Genomic DNA, 26,016 nt, shown 5'->3' with positions numbered 1-26,016 from the left:
TAACATTGAACTCTGAATGAACCGTCCACATGAACTGTTTTACATATTTAAATCTTATGTCTTTTTTTTTAAAAGTTTTGTGACTACAAATCATAAACCCTATACAGCTACCAGAAAATACATAGAAATATTAAAATTTTTAACGTGATTTTCTGATTATTTCGCTAACAATTTTTCCTCTGATGAGAAGAAATAGCATTCTTTGAAAATCCGCGGATTAAGGAGCACCCAGATTTGGAGTATTTTGGCGAATAATAAAAGCTTTTTGTAAAATTATTCTTTACAAATCATATATTATATATATATATATATATATATATATATATATATATATATATATATATATATATATATATACTAGCCATACCCGGCCACGCGTTGCTGTGGCTCAGTTTGTTAAAATGAACACATTCCTCATAAAAAATTGCATTTTGTATTGTTTATTTATTTTATTATTTTTGCAATTTTTTTATCAATAAAAGTTGGTTTTTTTTCCCCAAGAAAAGGTGAATTTTTTTACCATAAATTGTTAGGTGAAAGTGTTTTTTTTTCAGGAAGTTTTTTGAAAATAAAGTTGGCAATAAACATTTCTTTTTGAAAACAGAATTTTTATTATAAAAAGAAAAAAATGAATGTTTTATATGAACACTGTAAATAGTTAGGTGAAAGTAGAGAAAAGTTAGATTTTTTTTCAAGAGAATGTAGAAATTTTTTTGTCAATAGATGTTAAGAAAATAAACGGAAAAATACTCCCATCATTAATTAATTCCGCAGAAAAATAAATAAGATGTTGGTTTAGTGTTTCAACATTTGAACAACGCTCGGCTGAATTCGGTGATTGCCGGTAGAACCCTAAACTAATTGGAATCCGGTGCGGGGAAGGGGGGAAAATTCTGCATGAGTACCATTCTTTTTAATTTTGTCTTTTGTTCAATTTTTTCTGTGGGCTTTTAGCGCTAGCAAACTAACAAATTTAACCAAAATGCAAAAAATTCAACAATTAAATAATTTTAATAAGTACACAGCTCCTAATAAAAATCCTAGTAAATCAACCCCCCTTATTGGAAACACTGAAAGGAAGGACGAAACCAAATTATTGCCAGTATATTTGGGAGAGGTTCTATAGGTGTATCAGAAAGTGGCCATTAAAAATGATGATCAGAACCTTAATAATTCAACTTACTATTTTTTAAGCATATAACTACTTGGAAATACAATTCAAACCCTAATTCTTTTTTTCAATTAAAGAGCAAAGACCAAATTAAAAAAAAACAGGTTTAATAGCAAATTATGCAATATTTGTTTCTTTAAAGTGGTTTTATTTTTAAAAAATATAAAGAAAATCAATATATTTTGACTTGCTTATAAATATATGTATATATATGCCAAAAAATCACTTACGTAAAAAATATTATTAAATGGGTAGTTTCATTCTTCATTGTTAAGAATTTATTCATATTCATATTTCAAATACCATGTACTTTTTAAATAAAAGGATTTTTTTAAAGCGAGGATCCTAGAAAATCGCATTTTTGTAACATGTTTTGCGCGAAGCGTTAAATAGCTGCTGCTAAAATAAAATATTTGAAGTATGGTTTCGTCCAAGGGCATAAATAATATCTATTTTTATTGCGTGTGTTAACCAAAATTAGTATTTTTCATTCTCCGTAGTTAAAAAAGAAACGCACATTCACTCATAAGTTTTTCCCCTAGAACAAAAAATCCGCTTCATCGATTTAAAAACAATTCTTTTAATGAAATACACGAGTTTTTGATTGATATATTTTAATACTTCTTCATCAACTAATTTTATTTTTTTTAATATCTAAAAAAAGAAAACATTCAATGATATAGAAAAATTTGCCGTCAGGGTCTGGTATTTACTTGACGATGTAAGCATTACATAAGCTTTCATTTAAAAATAAATCAACGTGTATTTACAAAAAAAAAAGGTTTTACACTTTGGACTTTACAGGTAAATTTCCAAAAACTATTCTTTTTTTGTTTTAAATTGGAATATTTTCTTTATTGATATTTTAACTTCAATTTGTGATATATAAAACTTTGACACATAAATAAATTATTAAAATTTAATAAACATTTAAAAATGGGGGTGTGAATTTGAAAAAAAAACGTTTGTCTAAAATATTATATTTGGTTTATTGGAAAGAGAATAAAATTTCACATTGACCCTGAAAATATCGTAAAAATTGAATCAATAGAAAAATTTTGATAGATTTTTAAAGTTTAAAAATTAAAAAATATTTAACTCATAAAATTCTATTGATTTTATTACGTAAATAAATGGCTGCATGAAGGCACGTCGGATTTTGTAAACATTTTGTAAACACTGTTTTTTAAAAAATAAAAAATAATAGAAATATTATTTTTTTAAATAACTTTAATAGTTTATTTTGAAGTATATCCCATATAGAAAATAAACAACTCACTTTAAAAGGAGAAATTACGGTTTTTTTAATATTTTATTCGCAGTTTTCTGTTAGGGGTGTCAAAAATTCCTCCAAATTTCTGATACATGTAGAGTTTCTATTCTTTTTCTTTCTTTCTTTCAATATTTTAAGCAGATTTGTCACTCAGCTAGCAGATTCGGTGTTTGTACACTTTATTGCCGAAATTAGAGATGCCATTTTTTTCACACACTTGCTATCCTAATCTAGGGAAGATATCATTTTAAGGCCGAACGATTGCTTCCGGAAAGGGAAAGAATAAATTTACCAAAATTTACATTTATTACTTCCGGAAACGATAAATTAAAATAAATAAATTTACCAAAATTAACATTTATTACTCCCTTAAACTAAAATGATCATTTATTACTTCCAGAAACTTGGTAAACCGATATTACTTGAGAAAATGAATCTTGACAATTCAAAAAATATTTAAAATTATTTATTTGTCCGAAAAGAAAACCCCAAAAATCAAAACACACAAACGAAAAAATAAACAAATAAACAAACAAAAATCTAATAAATTTTTTGGTTTTGTTTTGGTTTTCAAATGGCGCTCGCCCAGGTTTATTATGAATATGTCATTTCAATTTTCTGTTTTTAATAAAAAAATGTTCCATGAAAAACTTTGCCGTTCTCATTAATTAAATCGAAACATTTCCAATTAAACAATTACGGATATATGTTCTCTTTCACTTTCTTTATTCACTTTTAAAGCAACATTGGACTTTTATGAAATAGATTTTTGTTTTTTTTTCTAACAAATAAATAATTTTAAACATTTTTTTGAATTGGCAAGATTCATTTTCTCCAGTAATATCGGTTCACACAGTTTCTGGAAGTAATAAATGATAATTTTAGTTTAATTTAACGTTTCCGGAAGTGATAAATGTTAATTTTGGTAAATTTATTCTTTCCCTTTCCGGAAATAATCGTTCGGCCATATAATGATGTCTCCCCTAGATGTGGATAGCAAGTGCGTGAAAAAAAATGGCGTCTCCAATTTCGGCAATAAAGTGTAGAAGCACCCCAGATTTTTATGGGTCGCTATTTTTGCCATAAATTGTTAGGTAAAAGGGTTTTTTTTCCAGGAAAATTTGCACTTTTTTTTTAAAGAAAATTGGTAGTAAACGTTTCTTTTGGAAAACAGAATTTGGTACTCCTTGGACGCTGAGTTCCATGGCGACCAGCATAAAAAACACGCATCGCCCCCTTTCTGACGTTGTCGTAGTAACTAAACGATTATTTGTCACATTTATTTTGAAAAAAGTTTTACTCTTTATGAATATTAAAAGAAAAATTACTAAACATTTATTAATAATGCCTCACTTTTACAGACATTTGTTTTTAAATTTCTTTTTAAATGACGACTTTTATCGACTTTTTCTTTTAATAGCATTTGCGGATGGGTATGCTGACATTTGTTTTTTTTTTTAATTTCTTTTTAAATAACTTATATTTTAATAGCATTTGCGGATGGGTAAATAACGAAAAAAAAATAACTAAGCCATTTACTGACAATTTCTCGGTATCTTGACTTTGATAAAATTTATTTGTTAAAAATATTTGTAAATGTGAGAATTATCTGTAAATGGTTTAGTTATTTTATTTATTTTTTCGTTTTTTACCCATCCGCAAATGCTATTAAAAAAAGAAAGTCGATAAAAAGTCATTTAAAAAGAAATTAAAACAAATGTCAGCACACCCATCCACAACTGCTATTTAAAAAAAATGTCGATAAAAGTCGTCATTTAAGAAATTTAAAAACAAAACTCTGTAAAAGTGAGGTATTATTAATAAATGTTTTGTAATTTTTCTTTTAATATTCATAAAGAGTAAAAATGGAATGGAAATTTAAATTTCGCTCCGTTTTAATTTTTTTTTAATTGTGCTTCTCTCAGACCAATATAATCAAGAAAATAACATTCAACAATTGTACTTTATATATATAAAACACGAAATATTAAAAATATATATTAACGAAAGAGAAATAATTCCACTTTTAAACGAAAAAAGTTAATTTGGTATATAAAAGTTCAGTTTAGGGATGTCACGTCATGACACGCGGTGTGAAATAATTGTCCCCAAATAAAAAAAATGGCCCATCCGTACAAAGAAAACCAAATTTTTATTATAGAAAAATTACGTATAATGTTATAATTACAAATAGATATATAGAAACACGCATGCGTACCGTAAACATATTATGCCAAAATATGGAAGCCATCCGTCCAGTGGTTATTTAGACTATTAATTACGAACGAACCAAGACTTACATTTTTATATATATAGATATAAGTGCAAATAGTTAATAAAACATGTAAAAACACTTTGAAAAAGACTTAAAAACATATTTAATCTGAAAAGGAAACACTTAATAAGTGGATAGTCCTTAATCCGCGGAGTTTCGAAGAAATACTTTCCTTCTCATCAGAGGGTAGGAATTAGCAAAATGCGGGATCAAATTTTACATACAAACGTATTTGATGAAAGTGCAAGTAAGTCAAAGATCTCACTTGATAACAAAAATGAAGCAGAGGAAATATGGTGAAGAAAAAGGTGATTACACGTGAATGGATAGTCTGGTGAAAGGTAAATTATCCAATGACGGTAAAATCCAAAAATGTAAATCCAAGAAAGTTAATTACATTTCCATTCGCTTAAGTAAAATCCAAGGAAATCACGTAATCGGAAGATGGTCCAAAATAATCCAAAAGGCCGAAATCCGTGGAAAAATTAACAAATACGTACAAGGAAAAAGGAGAAAATTCCAATAATATTAATAAAAGAAAAATAAGATATGCGTTTGACACGGCTGCTGAGACGAAGTGTAATTAAGAAAAATCAGTGAGGAAGAAGAGAAAAAAGATTAAATGGTGATAGAATTAAATATAAAATATATAGCAAATGTCAAAATGACCCAGAGAAAATGACGTTAAAAGGCGCGAAAAATATAGGGCAAAAAAGAGGTCAACTGAAATGTACAGGTTATTACTTAAGAAAATGTCAGCAAGAGTTATTAAAAGACACTAAATGGAAAAAAATAAAAATAAATAATAAATAAATAAATAATAATTGTAATATATATATATATATATATATATATATATATACTAGTTGAAGTACCCGGCGTTGCCAAGTTGTACTAGATATATTTGAATATTCCGTCCTCTTACATAATTATCTTACTGATTGAACGAAACATAATTCATAAAGGCTTCTTTTTACACATCCCCCATGATGTAAGAGTAGTAAATGCCTTTTATTTTGGGGGAAGTCTTGCCAGTAACCATAGTCTCCTTTTCTTTTTAATCTTTTAGTCTTTCTTTTTCAGAATTGCAATTATTATTTTATATCATAGTGCATATGTGAAAACTGTTTTAACTATTTAATGCACAGTATATATAAATATGACATTAGTAATCTATTCTGTTAATGAAATAATTAAAATTTAGTTTCCAGTTGTACATATCTGAACACTGGTAAATATACTTTTTAGCATTAATTTTGAAGATCCTCTACAAAAAACAAAACAAACACATTTTGACCTCTAACAGGTGTGTAAATGAATAGTTTTTCAGGACTTCCAATGCATGAGCAACCAACATATAACTGGCCATGAGAAAAACAAGGTGTCTGAAGATTAAATCCAACAACTTTGAGGCTTTATCTTTGTGCTTTATATATATATCAGATATGTAAATGAAGTTTTATTGGGCATGTCAAAGGTTGAACTGAAATGGCATTGCATAAGGAATAAGGTAATCAGAGGAATTGACTCAGTTTCACTTTAAATATTTTAAGATATTATAATGACTACCAGAACATTACTTTTCTAAGTATTTCTTGTTAACAGTGTGCCATAATACGGTTTAGGTGTATCTTCGTTAATAACACAATCAATGGATTGATAACTCTTGCAAAAGATTATAATTTATCATATCATCAGCTTCATTTCTAGTGGCTAAGATTGCTCTTTCACCAAACAATCCAACATTGCGGAAATTTTGAGCAATATCTAGGAAAACCTTCGTCATCAGGTTACCAATTGAATTTACATGGTAATTTGTGCAGTTGAATATCTCTAGTCAAAGTTATTGAACCAGTGCCAACGAAAAGGAGGCGAGTTGAGAAAAATACTGCATTAAATAAATGTGTCCTCATAATAATATCTGCAAACTGAAAACCAAAAATGTGGTTATCAGGCAGTGTTGCAGAAGTTCCGGATTTTTATATCATATTTTAAATGAAAAGAAAGAATTCGGGACCGAATCAAATGTTCGGTTCCCAAGGACAGCAGCATTTTGTTTGATAGATAAAGTATTTATTGCAGACTATAACGTTTTGTTAAACCTATCTAAGTTTTTTTTTAATCGCTGTAAGGGTAACTTATAGTAATATCATAATTAAATATTAATAATGTAACGTTCTGGCGTAGGATAATTTCGGGATACGATGTAAAAAGGATAAGATTATACTTACAATATTGTAATGACTTGGCAACTGCCTCTTAGCACTTCTACCGGCGTAGGGTGAATAAATATAGACTTTATAAAATTTATGTTTTTGAGAAAATTCAAATTTTATTGAATTTCGTTAAAAAATAATGAGCAAGAGAACATCTGTTCATATTTGAATGATTGCTTTCGGGTCAATCTTTTATTGGTTGATTTCAATCCCGCGACGGTTTTGGATTGTAAATGTCAACTCTTATAGGTTTTTGGTATGTTGACAACGAATATCACAGTTAAATTTGGAGCTGGTAAGTCGTTTACCAGATATGAAAATATATGGCATCCAACGTAAAATATAATGTAATCTCTGGCACCCATTTTGTTTTCACAACTGAGTATTTAATTATGCGCATATGTGTTAATGAATCAGACGACAAAGCAGATATTTTTTCATCCCTGCCAAAATTAAAAAAAAATGGAGGTTTTATTCCGAAAGATGTTCTTAACATGGGGAGGTTGGGGGAATTTATTTCGAAAGCCATTCTTAATGTGGGAAGGTTGGCGTTTTTGCATTGCTAGCGAGAAATCAATGGTGAGCGGCTGTTGCGATAATGCAAATTTATTTGCAAATGTTATCAGAACAGGTGGAGAGTACTGAAAAACTGTTTGTCATTCAGCTTCCAGGGAACACCACAGGCTGTTTTCAAGGAGAGATCCTTTATGACCTGTGTGAAGGCTCCTTGTGGGCTAATAATGAACACGAGTATATAGCTAAATAGTTAGAAATCTTAAAATGAATCGGAATCGGTAAATGTATTGAAACCGTGAATTTAGAATAAAAAATACCCCCGCCCCCCAAAAAAAACCGCTGGAATCGTCCCATTATTAGTAGTAATAGTTGTAATATTATGTTCATGGAAAAGCGTATTACAGTAACATATAAAAAGTTGCGATGCTTATAAGTTAGTTTCTCTTCCTTTGTGCGCATGCTCGCCCTGTTGTAGCGACATAACAGAATTCAGCAAACTATGTTTGATCTATGGAAGCTAGAGCGCTGCTTTAACTCATGCATTGTATTTGCGCCATTAGTTTTTCATTTATTATGCACCGACATGGTCATCTCCGTTCAGTGATTCGCCGCATTTGTCATTGAGACGATGTACCGATCGTGCAGAAAATTAATTGTTTATGCGACCTACTTGAAACTTATTCAGACTGAGCATACTCCGTGGTGTGAAAAGAAGTCTATACAGGCAGACGAGTCGATAGTTCAACAACCGTTCCATGTGTTATACTGTCTATCTTGAAATCCAGATATGATGGCATTTTTTTTTATAGACCTTGTTATGTTCTTGACAAAAAAATGGAAACAGTAACATCTATATTTTATTTCTCTTAGTTTACCTGACTGTCTGTCCTTCAACTTTTTCTCGAAAATTACTGGGCGGATCTGATTTAAATTTTGTATGCATCTTTGTTATTATATTGTGCTGCGAATTAAGTATTAAGGTATCTGTTTGATGCACATTTAGGGTTAGTAGAGATTAATAAGTATTAGTCACAACAATACTGCATTCACTTTAGAAGATTTTTTGGAAACGACTGCACCAATCTGGCTGAAATTTTGTACGGACCTTTGATAATAACAAGGTGCAGAGAAGTAAGCATTATCGAATTCGTTCGATGCAAATTTAGAGCCTTATAGGGATTAGTATATAAGGCAAACTGAGCACAAAATTTACCATATACGAGCACTAATTTGGCATAAAGAACTCGTTCTTTTGCCCGGTTTATACAGGTTAATTTTGCTGTGTTTATACAATGACGGGGTTACAGATCGACCGAGCTCCAATCTATGCCCCTCCTCGCCAAACTTTCACGACAAACACTCGTCCATCTGAAACCACTGCACCTGATTATCCTGTTTCTCACTTTTTGAGATGAGGATTGGTTATTCGTATTATTTGGATTATTTCAGACTACTGTTCTCATCTAGAGTGTCATTTACACAACGTTTCGCAAGAACCCGTGGCACAATGGTTAGAGTAGTTGGAAAAATCATTTATAAAAGTAATATATTCCCTTGAATGTTAAGGCTCAATTCTCAGTGTGGGCGACTGAAAAATACAATTGCTAATTACTTAGAACCTCATCCAATCATGATTGACAGAATGCGAGCATGCTACCCTCGTGAAGTAAAAGAGTTCTGTTCAAAATTCCGTACAAATTCCAGAATTCGATAGATACATTCCCGAGTCCGAAAAGATAAACCTGAAGAAGGTTGGTGGTTACATCGACCAAAACGTTGTTAAAATGATATTCAAGATGAAAATCGAAATCATACGGATAATTCAGTCCTAAAACTAAAGACGGTGATCGTTACCATTATTACTGGATTAATTCAGTTTATATTAAAAAACGATATATATTAGAACTTTTTTAACACGATTGTTTAATTTGGTTCAAGTCTTTAAGAAAAGTACTAAACTATGATAGGGTCTAACCAATAGAATGTCAATGCAAAATAGGTATTAACAGTATTCTATGTTTAGAAATCTCGTTAACTACTTTAAAGGTAAGAATTAAATCATATCCGTTCTTATTTATAATAAAATAGTTTAATCTAAATCATTCAATACCGTGTTTGAATATATGGTTAAGTAGCAGTTTTAGTCAATTTAGAACTGCTTTGAAGCTTAACCGCTCACTTATTTTACAACCAAATTTCCAACAATTATTAGTTTATAGATCACTTTTTTTAGCTATATTGTGGGGAAAAAATTTCAGTTTTCGTTCAGAAAAATAAAAGTTATGATGAATTTTCTGGTGGTCGAAATCGTAAAAATATGTAAGGCGGTGAGCGACGCGTTTTATGAATCGTTTCCATAGCAACATCGTCGCTTCAGCGACTACTGTCACAAAAAGAGAAGTAACTCGTGAAACAGACAGAATGAAAGCATGAAAGGGAGATAATTGAGGGTATTTTATTGAAGCAGACGAGTGCCGTACATTGTTATTACGTATGTGTTTATGGGGGCAAAAAAATAAGACTGAAATTAAACAAAGAACAAGTGAATTCATTGGAAACCTGGAAAATCATGCGAGTATGAAAAGTAATATGGTTAAGCTTAAAAATGGAAAAGTAAATGAATAGTTGTTAAAACTGGAAAAGGGAAAGATATTCTAGTAAAAATATAATAAATTTATAGCTTAAAATTTTGCAGCATGAAGAATTAAAAAAAAATCTAATTTATTACATTATATAATCAATTTCGGAGATTTAGCTAAAGAAGCCAACAAATAACTACGCGAAAAATAAATATACAATAAATAAATGTTACCGTGACCAATAAAAGTTACTTAAAAACCTTTCTGGTTCATTTGTGTTTACTTAAATAGTTTTTAATGCTCTTTATTTGATCTTAAAAACTGAATTTTTAAGAGAATTTGAATCAAGATGGCGTCGGGTTCTTGTAGGAAAGAAGCCTCATTTTGACTTTCATAGGTTTCACATTGCAAAAAATTTTTTTGTACACGCTTCAGAAACGCCACTAGCTCTCACTCTGATCAAAATGACGGAACTTTTAAAATGTAAACACAAAATTTGCTTAGAAATGTTGCATTACACAAATGCGAAAATTTACTACTTCCACAAAAAAATAAAAAAAACGGAAAAAGTAAACACAATTTGTTTGTAATGTACACATATTTAAAAATATTGAATACACATATGGAATCTACATATATTTAAAAGTGAAATTCCCCCCTCAAAAAACGAAAAACATTAAAATATAAGTCTTTGTTAAGAATGTTAAACTGCACAAGTGGAAAATTTATCATCCTCCAAGAAACGCACACGTTTTGATGTGTACACAGAAACAAAGACTTTCATGGAACGTGATATTGAATATTGAATAGTGATATTGAATTAAATGAAAAAAAATACACACCCGTTTGTTGGATCTTTGGGTAATTCCTTGTTGAATCCTTCTTTGCCTAGCAACCAATACGTGTTCGCCATTCCTTTACCCTGAAAATAAATTAAAAGTCACGTTTTCAACAAAAATTCGTAGTTAAAATTCGTTGCCACCTCGTAAAATCCACTTAAATATGATAAATTGTTGCAGCGGTTAGGGTGGCAAAAATGTGGCAACAGGGGCGAGGGGCGCCCGGCGTTGTTTCCCGGTCGGAAAAAAAATTGTGACAGCAGGAGATGTGGGATAACATTCTAACAACGGAAGGAAAGGCGCTATTGTCCGGTCGTAAAAAAGTAAAAAAAAAAAAGAAAAAAGTACAGTACCGACACATGCCGAGCACGAACGCATAGTAAGCTCCCTATCCATCAGACTAAGATTCTAAGCAAACACCCTGTCCATCGGACTAAGATTCTAATAACGTTATCACGTTGTAAATTTATCTATATAAAAAGAAAGTTAGAAACTCGCGTTTGCGCATGCGTGTTTAAGATTCGGCGTCGTGGCGAAGATTTTTACATGATCCTGTTTTCAAATAAAACGACATTTCTACATGAAATAATTGACCATTTTTTTTTCTAATTTTTCGATATTATTTGTCCAAGAGATCACTCTTTCCTACGATACCATGTTCATGCCACAAAAACGAATGACGACAGTTTTTAGCGGCATACGAACACACACACATGCACACGGAAGTTTGAGATTTATACATAAGATTAGCGTGGATACCCGGCGTTGCCTGGGTCGACATAAAGTTCGGTTTGGACCCCACTTGCTATACTAAGGATTTTGAGCAGTTTGTCATTATTATATGTAAACTCGATCGTGGGCAAGGTCGATAAATCCACTTAAAAACGCACGAAAACACGAAAATGTAATCGCCCCCCAAAAGAAATACGTGACAAACTCCCTAGAAGATATTTCGGCAGAAGGAATACAAAGAAGTGAAGCTATTCTCCGGATATTGAGCACTTTGTGTTGCCCGTGCGTTGAAAAAAACTCTCTCATCCATATAAAAGCATGAATAAAAACAATTTTTCTTTCAATCAAAATAGTAGGAGTGCCCGTGCGACCGCACAAAAAAAAAATGACTCGTAGTGTTTGGGCTCGAACGTGAAACACGAGGGAAGGGAAGAAGGCAAAAACTTACGGACAAACGTCTTTGTCCACACGGCCACGAGTGTTTATGACGTCATGGAGTTGCAAAGCTTTTCAAACAGTTTTAGTTTGATATGGGTGCGTGACTTGCGAAAAAAAAAACGACACGAAAACAAATCGCCCATTTCAAAAAGAATTTGTATTTTCTAATTTTCACATATTATGCATCTAGGGCATTGCCCTATCAGACAGTATCAGTTTTGACCCGACCGGATGCAAACGACAAGAGTTTTTAGTAGACATACAAACACACACACTAACACACAGACGACTCTCCTTTATTTAATAAACGAAAAAAATTGTGACAACGAAGGCAAGGGCGTTACCTGGTTGTAAACTTTGTGACAGCGATGGGGGGGTTTGGGCAAAATAGATGTTATAATAGGTGCAGAGGAGCGCAAGCCCTTGCCCGGTCCTAAAAAAAGGGACTTGAGTGGCGTTAGTGAAAGTGAACGCAAAATTTTGTAATAAAAAAGAAAGAAAGAAAAAGACAACGCATACAAACACACACACACACACACACACACACACACACACACACACACACACACACACACGCAAACACACAGATATTTTTCCTTTATATAAAAGATAAAAGTGAGAAAATGAAAGGAAGATGTTTGTTGTCATTACGTTTAATTTTCTCTATGTTGATACAGTTGGGGACACGGTAATCAGGAATAGAATCGCAAATGTAAATCCTTCAAATAAAAAAAAAGCTATGAGCATCTAAGAACGTATAGATGAAACGATGTGATTTTGCATCAGTCGAGTTACTCGGGGGTATTACGACGTTTTTTTAGAGATATCTTGTCGAACCCGGGGAAACTTTCTGTCGAACTCGGGAATCTGTACGGAACCTTTGTTTACCAACGAGCACGAGTGTAGCATACTCTTGTTCCATCAGCCAATTCGCAATTAACGACTGGACCTTATACCGCCAGAAGTGTCTCACTGAATTGCACTTGGTACTTTATCTGTAACGCCACGGGCCGTTGCGGACAGATACTTGAGTTCAACAGAAAGCTTCTCGAATTTGAGAAGACACATTTGAAGATCAAGCTTATATGGGCTTAAATGTTGTGAGAATAAGACTCAATATGAGAACAACTGTCCAATATCATCAATCCTGATCTAAGAAATTCAGAAACTTAATATTTTAAACAATTTTTTTAAACGTCAATTTGCTTCTTTTTTTTTTTTACTTATTTTATAGTTACTTTACTCGATAATGATTACGCCTATTTTTGGTCACATTTGATAATAGGATTTACAATATGTTATGACAACAGATGAACCTCATCATTAAAATCACTTCTCTTGAATTAGAACTCTCTTGTCTCTAATTAATTATAGAAAGTTAATTAAGTGTTATAAACATATTTTAATTGACATCAAATGCACACTTTTTTTTACATACATTTGAATGCCTGCTAGACAGGATAGAACTTGAATGCCTACTAGACACTATCCTCGAGTGTCTAAAGTCTCTCTGTACAGGGGTTTGCCAGAACAACCTGGCATGAGGATACTTTCCCTAGAAGTAAACCCTGACCAAATATTCAAAATCACATTGTATTCGCAGCCCAAATAAGATCTCCTTACTACGGCTAACTTACATTAGCTTTTACGAGGAATTGTGCACATTCTCCAAGTGATGTCATCTCAACTAGCAGCAGAAAGCTGGATACTCCATCAGACTAGATGAATTCTTGTCCTGGAATCCAGTAAGACCAAGAGACCAAAGCGAAAGATATACTGCAACATATCAAAATGGTTAATTGGGGGAAGGAAAATTATGTTTTCACTTTCTTTACTAACTCAGTGTTTAAGATATAAAGCACTATAATGGAACATTCGTATATCTATGCATCTCATATAGAGTTCAAATGCTAGCCCCAGGTTGTGGGCTCCTTGATTTCTGAGAACTTCGACTGAAGTAAAATAAAACAAATAGATGAATTTGATATTTTTTTTTTTCATTTCCATTTGAAACCTGTATCTTCTATCTATACACCTATAAAGTTGAGTTTCTCATGCACTGACATTGATATGAAAAGCCCATTTTTTCTATTTTAAATTATTAAAAGAAACGTCTTAATATACTCAGTAATAAATATATGGGCAACTTCATTATGGTTAACTAATTAGCATTTTTTTAATTAAAAAACGAGCGATTCATTTTGATGGTTTCTTTTTGTATGTTCTGTTTCATTCAACTATTAAACTCAATTCTATTTATGCATATTTTTTACATTGTGCATAATTGCGTAGCATCTAGGATGCAAAGTTCTAGAACACGCGCGCACACACACGCATATATATATATATATATATATATATATATATATATATATATATATATATATATATATTAGCAAATGTACCCGTCGTTGACTGGGTTCCAAAAACAGCCTACAGAAAATAGACTCTGATTTATGAAAGTATGATAGGTTAAGAAAAGGAAGGATTGTAAATTTGGGTTGAATTTGGGGGTATCAAAACCAAAGAAAAGTATGATGAAAGTAAAAATAACATAGATAAACCCCATAATATATTATACCATACCTGTTCACACTGAAACACTTATCACAATATTCTTTGGATCTATATAAAAAACCTTGTTAAACTTTGTGACATATTTCCATTCTATAGAGGGCAGGTGCGAACGAACACCCTATAATTTTATTATAAAATATTTCTTCAAACTGAAACATAATTATCAAAGTATACTTACGCAGATAGATATGAAAAAGTCTTTATTAAAGTTTGTGCATATTTCCATTCTATGGAGGCCAGGCGCGAACGCAGACCCCACAATTTTATTATACCATCCCTATCTAAGTTAAAACATACTTATCAAAGTATTCTTATGTACATCTATATCAAAAACACTTATAAACGTTTTTTTTTTAATTTTTAATTTTTTTTATTTCCATACTTTGTGGACCAGGCGCGAACGCAGACTCCACAATTTTAATGAACCATCGTTCTGCCAGATCAAACATACCCATTCCTGTGTCTCGATACATCTTCTATCATTATATGCAATCAGTTTTTAAAATAGTCAACCATTTAGGAACCTATTCGTGACCAGACACACACACACACACACACACACACACACACACACACACACACACACACACACAGACACACTAACAGACAATGGTTCTATAATAATAAATACGAAATCTGCATAATTAAGCCTATTTTACGACCAAACAACGCCGGGAGGCCTACTAATATATTATAATATTACTTTGCCTGTCTCTCCGTGGAACAATCGCTTCCAAACTACTCTGTCAATGTTTAGTGTACAAACTTGAAACTTGATATATAAGGGAATTTGAATCTGAGGAACAAATCTGATTTGGTTTTTAGCCGATAAAACTACCTACTAAGGGGTTAAAATTGAAAAAAAAATTAGGCAGGCGTAAGTAGACTTAGTGCGAATCCTCTATGCGTGTGAAAATATACTTTCAAACTTTTAACTGCGTTAATGCTAAAATATTTATACCCATGTGTCCTTAGGTCATATGATAGCGAATATAGCTGGAGAGTTAAATGCGTAGGTTTCTATTCTCGTTGATAAATCCCAAATTATAATAAAAAAAACATCTTTCGAAATCAGCACTATATAGTGGGTACAATATAATAATTAGGACTATGAAAAGAGAATATTCTTTTCATTATTTAGACTCTCGTATATATGTCAGTTAATATCTTATGTTTTTTTGTATAGAATGATGTGCTTCTTGATTGATTAGCTGTGCTTAGCTGTGTCGAATATATACTCGAGAGTCATTGACCTGATAATAATCAATAGATATTGGGTCTATAATAATAAATACGAAATCTGAATGAATTAAAATATTGCTTTAAGCGTATTTTACGACTGGGCAACGTAAAGTGTTCTACTAGTCTTTAATAACATGAAAACAAAGTGACAGGTGTTTCTATGCAATTTTGGTGGATCAGGTTTTCTGTTCCGATCAAGTCTATTAAGCGAGGACAAGCCTCCGGACTTAAAAGGAAAGTTTTACTTGATTAAACAATACAAAAACATTTATCTTATAAAAAATGGAGAACAAAGTGCGTTCTTGTAACAATAAAAATTAAAAAAAAATATCTATATAAGCAATTAAAAAGATACATTGGTTGAAAAGCACTAAAATGTGGAAAGAGAATAGCTAAATCATGATGATTCGCTTCCCGTTGAATACCATAAAATGCCGCATACGAACGCAAATATAAAGTAGGCATACAACGAAGGCAAACCGGAAGTAAGGTTATATCTTGGATTTTGCTCTACGCATACGCAGTTTTATCAAGATTTTGTATCAGAATAGTCATACGGTACGTGAGACGAAGGAATATTTGATGTTTTTGGTTAAAATAGTCTTATTTCGTTTGTTTTCCATGTCATAAAAAATGAATAAACTATGGTCTTTGTTCTAGTATTGTTATTTTATTTCTGTTAATTTTCATTTTTTGTTTTGTTTTATACGCGAGAACTACATTGTTTCAACAAAAATGTTTCAGTGTTTCGTATACCTATGGTATACTGGTTATTAGAATATCTTAGTTTTAATATAAATTACACTGCATGTCACCTGTTGTGTCAACTTTATATGTAATATATATATATATATATATATATATATATATATATATATATATATATGTATATAATACAACATTTACAATAAGCTTCTATGGGTGCTACAAAACCAGACTATTAGAAAATACTGGCTTTCTAACAGAAAATATACCAATATTTATGTTACGGTTTTTTCCATTTATCGTTGCAAAACTTAATCATGATATACAACGTCAACAATAAAAACCCCAAAGAATCAAACCAAACATCATGAATAAATATTTAAAGATATTAAGAACTTGACGTATGAAAACTTTTTTCAAAATTATTGGGTTCTGCATTAAATAACACGAAAAGCGTTGATGTACTGTAAAACAAAACGAAAACAACTATGATAAGTTCTGTAAATTCCCTAATGATTTTATGATATACCAAACTGGCTATGTTGAATAAGGTTTAGCTTATACTATTATATTCACCCTTCTTATTTTTTGATAGTGTTACATTGCTCGTTTGACTATTAACGCAGTTGTTGTATACAATTTTAATAGAAAGCGATATTAATACTTCATTAAATACGCGAGAATTCAAATCTATATATCTATAAAAATGAGAATATGTGTGTGAGGGCACTTATCAACCTATATACTTAACGAACTTTTGATTTAAAGGCTTGAAAGTTAGTATATAGAGTATTCAGGAATGTGGAAAACTTGTTAATGGGCTTTCATCTAGAGAAAAATTCTACTAATGGGTCAAAATTGAAACATTGGTACACTTTTATATCTGTTTTTAACTGTTTCACGACTGCGCATGTGCGTTCCTGAGACATGACAGCTTCCTTATGTTAAGCATAAGTTGGTTTGTAATCACTGTTCATAGATCATATCAAGCTGGTTTAATAGTGATCGTGCTTGACTCACTATTATTAGGATTTGGTTTCAATCTCAGCTCAAGTAATTTCATTTGTAAGAAGTGAAATGTTTAGAAAAAAAAAAGCATAATACTTGCATGCACGTGTCTCAGTTTCTTTCCGATTTTTTTAATTTCATTTTTGTTTTAAAAGAATTTAACGTTACGTTTATTATCGAACAACGCCGGGTACATCTGCTAGTTTAGTAATAAAACGTGTCAAGTTTTGCATATTGAAATAAAAACGTATATGATCAAAATTAAACAAGGTAATAAAGATAATGGTAAAATGCCACTCACGAGTGAAAAATTGAAGAATGTCACCTTCTAGTGAAAAATGTCGCATTCGAGAATGTCACTTGAAACGAAACTTAATGAGAAATTTTAATATCTTAACCATTTGTTTGTTTATTATCTCAAAAATAAAATAATTGTTCGAATGAGCAGAAAGTTAATTTCTAAAGCAACAAATGTAATTGTTGAGATATTCAAGATTTAAATATTATAACTCAGTTTACTGAGAATATTAGAAAGTTCACCATTCCTCGTAAAAGCAACGTAGGTTAGCCATAGCGAGAAGATATTATTTCGGCTGCGAATAGTACGCTTGAACATTTAATCCAGATTTACTTGATTTTATTCATAGGACTTCTTTAAAAGTATGCTCATGTCAAATTAAACCCTTATACAGAAATACCTTAGACACCTTATATACCTTATATACCTGTCTAATAGGCATACAATCTTCTCTTAATGCATTATAGATTTGTGGTAGCAGTTACGACTCAAAGAGCTACGGGCGTATAAATATGCAATCGATGTAATTTTTCAAGATTATATCTCATCACCAGTTGTAAGATATATGCTTTAGGCAGTGTTGAAAAAAAGCATATCAGTAAAAATCAATATATCTAGTTGGAACTCGCAAACAGTCAAATCGAACGGTCAAATTAAGATATTAATAAGTAAGTAAAGAATGTCTAGGCATAGGAAAAACGAACGAAATTATAAGTCACTGAGTTCACATTGTCTCCTGTTCGCTAGAATTGCGTTCACATTGTCTCTCATTTGCGCTAGAATTGCCAAAATGTAGCTTATGCAATTTCTTTATTTGTTCGCAGTGTTGCAGTTGATACAAGGTATTAGTTGTTCTGTTTGAAGGCCAATCTCTCCTACTCAATGTTGAGTGCCGAATGCTGCCGAAAATTCAAAATTTTTATATTAAACCGCTCTGCATGAATTAGTTATGTCATGACATTATATTCTTATTTTAATTAATTTCATGAGCTTATACCGTTTTAAAATCAGATTTTTATGTTACTCTTTTTTCAGCCCCCCCCCAAGGTATATTGCAACTTCTAATTAAATAGGCGACAATTTAGGATTATTTCAAATAGTGTTCTGTTGGGGATTTAAGCAGCAAACATCTGATTGCATTACATTTGAACTTCTGCAGGTTAGTACAGTAAAAGGGGACAGAAAACAAGCAGCGAATTCTGAAGTTCATCAGTCTGAAAGAATATTAGTCTAAAAGGCTTTTCTGCATTTACGAACCTCGACAATGAAGGGATGAGATTTTGCTGCTTTTCAGGGTCTCGTGGGAGCACAAGCGCTGTCAGTTCACTAAAGCACATGTCATTAAACTGATTGTAAAACAGATGCAAAGATTTAACATTGTGGTGATGATATTATTTTATCGATTTTATGTACATTAAAAAATATTTTAATTAGTTTTCTCTGATTATTTTATGACTTAAAATGCTTTTGACATTTTCGTATTAATTTAATTAATTTATGAGATTATGCTATATTTAATTAGTTTAATGAACTTACATTATTTTAATGAGTTTTATGATATTATGTTTTCGTTATTTATTTTATAATATTATGCCATTATTTAATTAGTTTTATGGCATTATAGTATTACTTTAGTTATTTTTTTTTGACATAACGCTCTTATCTTTATTACTTTTATATCAGTATGTTATCTTTGTAATATTCTGCTTGTTTCTTTCTTAATTACGCTTTTAAAAGGGCTAAATGCAATTTTTGTCGGCCAAACTGTTTCGGCAAAATTCACAAAATTTAGCTTTAAAAGCAATATAATATAATATATCTCTTTAATAGGGCCTCGTTTTAAAATATTACTACAATACAATATCATTGTTGCAATATTATGAGAAAAACAAACTCGTAGTAATTTCGACGTGCAGGGGGTTTACACTGAAGAATGAAAGCAGTGAAACGTTTCATAAAAAAGAACATTCGAAAGGAACAGGGCGATAAAAAAAAGAAATTCTCTGCTAAGAGGTAATGAGATGAAGAAGAAAATTAATGATTGTCTCTTACAATGTGATTCTATTAGTTGTATTGAACTATGTAGCACAATATCACTTTCTGAATATTTATTAGAACTCATTAATTTATCTAATATGATTCAATTTTATATTTAAAATACAGTAAAGTTCTAGTGACATATGGCCAAGTGATCGTAGACGTTGTATCAAAGTTGGCAGTTACCCAAAGGTGCTGAGTTTAATCCTGAACGAAGACAATGAAAAGTAATATTCAAAACAGAGAATCAGCAACTATGTCCCAGAGCCTAGCTGAAGTCCGAACACGGTACCCCCGTAATAATAATAAAGGGTTGGGTTCGAGACTCCAAACAAACAGTTCCACAGTTCGATACAAAACACCTGATGCAGGCCGGAGGGCAAAACGGCCGAAACGTTGTGACTATAACAACCAAGATAAGGAGGTCAGTCCGACAATCTCAATAAATGAAAACACCTCATCTCAAAAATACAGACAATTACTAACATTATTTCTTTTTAGAAATGTTAATAAACTCATATTTGTTGCATGTTATTTCTTTTTCTGTAAAAAGAAAACTAATTATTTGTGCTACCCCGAAAAGTACCGATTTTATGAAAACATATTTGTTGATTAAACATATTTCTCATTCCGTGGAATTCTCACGGATCATGCTAGGTTTTGTTATTTTTATACCATTTTGTTATTATTTTAATTTATCAAATTATATTATTTTACAAATTAGTTTTATGTTCTTATATCATTAATTTCCACGAGATCTAATCAGGTTTAGAATGATAAATTCGAAAACAAGTATGTTATTACTATTTTACTGAAAAACATGCATAGATACGATTAAGCAACAAGGGAAGTTTTTCCTAATCTCTCAGATTTTCGAAATAAGTTTTCACCCTTTCGTTAAGCATACACATTATTTTTCATATAAATTAAGTCGACATTTTTAATGAAACCTTTTCAATTGTCTCAACAGAGATTAATTATTATAGTAAAAAAATAATTATATATATATATATATATATATATATATATATATAAATAAAAAGGAACAAACCGTATTATGTGTTCATCAACGTTTCGTCTTTATTTCGAGACTTCCTCTGGATGAATGTTATTTTGTCGGAATACTATTTCATTATTTTCATCATATATATATATATATATATATATATATATATATATATATATATATATATATATATATATATAATGCTCCCTATCTTCGGTTGAGCATATTGGGAAGTGTTATACAAACTGCCATTAGCGTATAAAGCGACGCTCTTTGTGTAAACAAATCGAGCGGGGGCATTTGAATGATGTCAAAAAGATCGTTAATTCATTACCCTCACAGCAGCACCCGTATAGTACAATGGTGAGAAGCCTTAACTGTCATTTGAGCGGTCGGGTTTCGGTCTTGGCTTGAGGCTTGCCGCACTGATGAGCAGTGAAACAGCGGAACAGTACTGTATGTCAATGACTATATATATATATATATATACATATATATATATATATATACATATATATATATATATACATATATATATATATATATATATATATATATATATATGATGGACTTTCCCACTATATATATATATATATATATATATATATATATATATATATATATATATATATATATATATATGATGGACTTTCCCATCGATTTCGACGTATGAGTTTCCGCCACGACAACTAAGTTGCTCGGAAATCCACACAGATGATTTGTTTAAAATGGTGAAGGCCTCGTGTAGAAACAACCACACTTTTGGTATTACTGCTAACCTATGTCGGTACAAATAACTGCCACAAGGCAAATTATATTGTAGACCGCAGGTTTTTATATCAGAGTTTCCTTCTAGATGCATGTCTTAACAAAATCTGGGGTGCATCTCCCCCAGTAAATTAATGCACCCCCAGATACCAATCTGGAAATTTCTACGACGCAGCGCGGTACATACACTGCCTAGCCTTCCCAAATGGTCACCAATCTGGTACTGGCCAGACTCAAAGTGGCTTAACTTCGATGATCTGGCGAGAACCGATGTGTCAACGTGATTGTGCCGTATATATATATATATATATATATATATATATATATATATATATACATATATATATATATATATATATATTTATATATATATAAAACTAATTCATTTTCTCACATAAAATTAATATGCAAAAGTATAAATTTATGCTTAAACTTTAAGTATTTACTTTAAAAGTGCTCAATACGTAGGTAGAGCTAGTTAGTAAGTTATAAAATATATATGGCGATTAAGCTACACTGAATATTCCTCGTTTCATCCACTCTTGGACTCTTCAAGCGTATGCGCATAAGCCTGAAGAGTTCTAGAGTGGATAAAACGCGTAATATTCAGTGTAGCTTAATCACCATATATATTTTATCACTTACTATATATATATATATATATATATATATATAATATAAAGCTGAACGTCTGTGTGTGTGTCTGGTCACAAATAGGCTCCTATATGGTTGACTATTATAGAGAACTGATCATATATAATGATAGAAGATGCATCGAGACACAGGAATGGGTATGTTTGATCTGGCATACTGATGATTCATTTAAATTGTGGGGTATGCGTACAGTATGGAAATAAAAAATTTAAAAATTAAAAAAAAAAAAAAAACGTTTACAAGTGTTTTTGATATAGATATACATAAGTATGTTTTAACTTAAATAGGGATTGTATAATAAAATTGTGGGGTCTGCGTTCGCGCCTGGCCTCCATAGAATGGAAATAGGCACATACTTTAATAAAGACTTTTCATATCTATCTGCGTAAGTATACTTTGATAATTATGTTTCAGTTTGAAGAAATATGGTATAATAAAATTATGGGGTGTTCGTTCGCACCTGCCCTCCATAGAATGGAAATGTTAATAACTGGGTGGTATGAAGATGACGTATATTCTGTTATGTTGTTGCTGTTCGTCTTAGGAAGAGTCTTAGGGAGATATCTAGAGACAGATAGATATCTATAGGAGCACCAGCCTGTAATTTAACTATAAGATTTTTGAATATCTCGATAGATAGAGAGATAGTAGTTTGTTTGACATTTATACATACATGTTTGTTGTAAATCGTCTAGTCATTGGAATGACCGCTGTTCATTTATCAATGAATAATGAGACACTTTGTTATAAACAAACTTGGTTTATTTAACAAACATTCATAAATACACAATATGGCGGTGGAGGTGTTGGAGAGAGGTGTAGGTTGCGAACGTGACAGGCAGTTCCTCGTCGTCTGTCCCTCGTTCCCCGTCTCCGCGTCTCTCTGCCTTGTTTTTGTTTACCATCTCAGTTTTATGGACTTTCGACCTGGTAACCCATACACTCAATTGACGTCATTGATCCATATTTTGACATGCCTGGCGTTTGCTTTTTGTCTGACCCCCGACCGAATTACGTCATCACAATTCCCGGGTTACGTCTTTGTCGGCCCGGATTTTGAGTTCATTCGCACTTTGCCTCATCCTAACAGAAATATGTCACAAAGTTTAACAAGGTTTTTTAATATAGATCCACAGAATATTGTGATAAATGTTTCAGTGTGAACAGGTATGGTATAATAAATTATGGGGTTTATCTATTTTATTTTTACTTTCATCATATTTTGCTTTGGTTTTGATATCTCCAAATTCGAAGCTATCTCTTTACAACCCTTTCTTTTCATAACCTATCATACTTTCATAAGTCAGAGTCCATTTTCTATAAGCTGTTTTTGAACCCAGTCAACAACGGGTACATTTGCAAGTATTCACACACACACACACACACACACACAAACACACACGCATATATATATATATATATATATATATATATATATATATATATATATATAAGAAAGTTTTCAATCTCAAGATTTTGTTGAAAGTTTTTGTTGTATGCTTTGCTCATATTTTCAATAATTGTTACTTAATAAACAAATAGTTGGTTTTGCTAGTATTGGCGCTTAAAAGTAATTTAATGGCGATTCCACGCGTTCAGTGGTTGTTTCTGGCAACAAGTAAATATGTTACTGCATAATGAGACACGTAAAATGAAGGAAAAGGCCCAAAGGATATATCTTTATTAAATTGGTTGATTTTGAATTTAGTAGATTTATTAATTAAGAATTCTGGGTTGCCATTATCCACCGGGATTTCCTGAATTTTAGTAATTTCAATATCTAGCCGACAGGGGGAACAAATAACCAAGGCTCCATGTACCAACATATAAATCAACGTCAAATTGCTGGTTTTAGGTAAAAAAAGAACATCATTTAGCATATTGAGGGGTAAAAGTAGGTTTTCTGTATAGAAATGTTAGAAAACCTCCTCTGGACCTTTACATCAGCACGTCGAGGAATGGGAGAGAGTTGTCCTTTTCTATGTCCATAGTAAAAGACAAAGCGTGATGTAAAGAATTAAGACGTAAACGTGTCATCCACATAACGAAAATATAAACAGGAATGTTATGTGGTGATTTGCAAAGTTTTTATTCATATAACCCAACGAAAATGTCGGCAAGCATAGGACCTAAGTGGCTGCCCATGGAAACACAATCAATGAGTTGGCACATGACATGTGCATAGAGAATGGAGTTCAATAAAATATTTTTCCGGTAAAGAAGGAGGAACAGTTTCGCTACGATATATATATATATATATATATATATATATATATATATATATATATATATATATATATATATATATATATATATATATATAGGAAATTTATTACTGTGAGTCCAGAATGAGTTTACAAATTGTTTCAACTAGAGGAAAATCCTCAAAGAGAGGAAAAATTCAACTAGCATCATCAGAATTCATAGATGGACCCCATATATATATATATATATATATATATATATATATATATATATATATATATATATATATATATATATATATATATGTGTGTGTGTGTGTGTGTGTGTGTGTGTGTGTGTGTACGTACGCGTGAGAAGTTCATTTTCTTTTGATTTTTCTCTGGAATAAAACGCATGGAAATGAAATTGGCGAAAACTCGGCACACTTTTAAATAACAGTTATTAATTGAAGATTAATCTTGCGCGTCGCTTGTTAGGTTCATTTAACTTTTTGAAGAAAAATTCAGATGCCGGGAAATAAAACGAGCCAATGAAATATAATGAAAATCAATATTGTTTTCCTTGACAAAAAAAAAAAAAAAAAAAAAAAAAAACGCCCACTTTCTTAATTGCACAGTTCAAAATAACTATATTTTTCAAAATAGTTTCATAACAAACTCTTTTTTTCTCACTGATGTTTACGCGCTTTTTTCTCCTCTTTTGTATCTCCGACATTTTTTATTTTTCTTCTTCCGATCTCTTACTCCTACTCCCCCTATTAATGACGCGCCTCTCTCTCTCTCTACCTCAAATCCCTCACACAATTTCTTCTACTCCCACTGTTCCTCATTCTTATAAAATATGACGCCTCACTTTTCCTCGTCCAATTTTTTATCATCCTCCCTCTTATTCTTGCTGCTTTTTTTTTGGGGGGGGGCGCCTTTCTGCTTTAATTTACTCTTCCTTTTTCTATATTCACATTTTATCATACTCTCACTATTCCCCGCGCATCTTTTTCCCTCATTTCTTCATCAGAACACTCTTTCTTTCTCTCTTCCCCTGGCACGTTTTCTCTTTCTCTCACTCTTACGCACGCACTCTTACACACACGTACAACCATGCATAGACGTATACATAAACAGACATGTGTCTTTACCAAATAATTGAGTGCTTTTTTTTGTTTGTCAACCAATGATGTATGAGATATCAAAACATTATAAAAATCTATCAAAGAAATTTTTGTAATAAAAAACTTAATTCAGTTCATCGTTAATCTATTCGATATTAATTGGCCACATTTCTACCATCATAAGAGACTATTTATTGTCACTCTTTGGTCATCTCTTATTCCAATCAATAATCCCATTTGCAATAAAAAATGTATAAAAACAAATGGACAGTTAGAAATTATAATAAAATTATTGAGAGTGGAAAATGAATTTTGGTTTTACGTCCATCCTTAGTTCTGACATCACGTCAGCGAGGAATTATAGCTTTC

The 26,016-nt window shown here is 31.4% G+C and overlaps 1 protein-coding gene across 1 annotated transcript in view; it reads right to left on the bottom strand.

The window, feature by feature from the left end:
- Positions 1-26,016, bottom strand: part of LOC145297633 (retinal guanylyl cyclase 1-like) — a 1,014,990-nt gene that overhangs the window by 10,719 nt on the left and 978,255 nt on the right. Inside the window, exon 17 of the mRNA XM_080143738.1 lies at positions 10,873-10,952. Within this exon, the coding sequence (XP_079999864.1) occupies positions 10,873-10,952 (80 nt within the window). The remainder of the gene's footprint in view (positions 1-10,872; positions 10,953-26,016) is intronic.

Source organism: Euprymna scolopes, chromosome 18 (genome assembly GCF_053919585.1).
Source record: "Euprymna scolopes isolate OS-2025 chromosome 18, ASM5391958v1, whole genome shotgun sequence".
Taxonomy (NCBI): Eukaryota; Metazoa; Mollusca; class Cephalopoda; order Sepiida; family Sepiolidae; genus Euprymna; species Euprymna scolopes.
The sequence above is the reverse complement of the archived record's forward strand: the minus strand, read 5'-3'. Positions and strand labels throughout refer to the sequence as shown.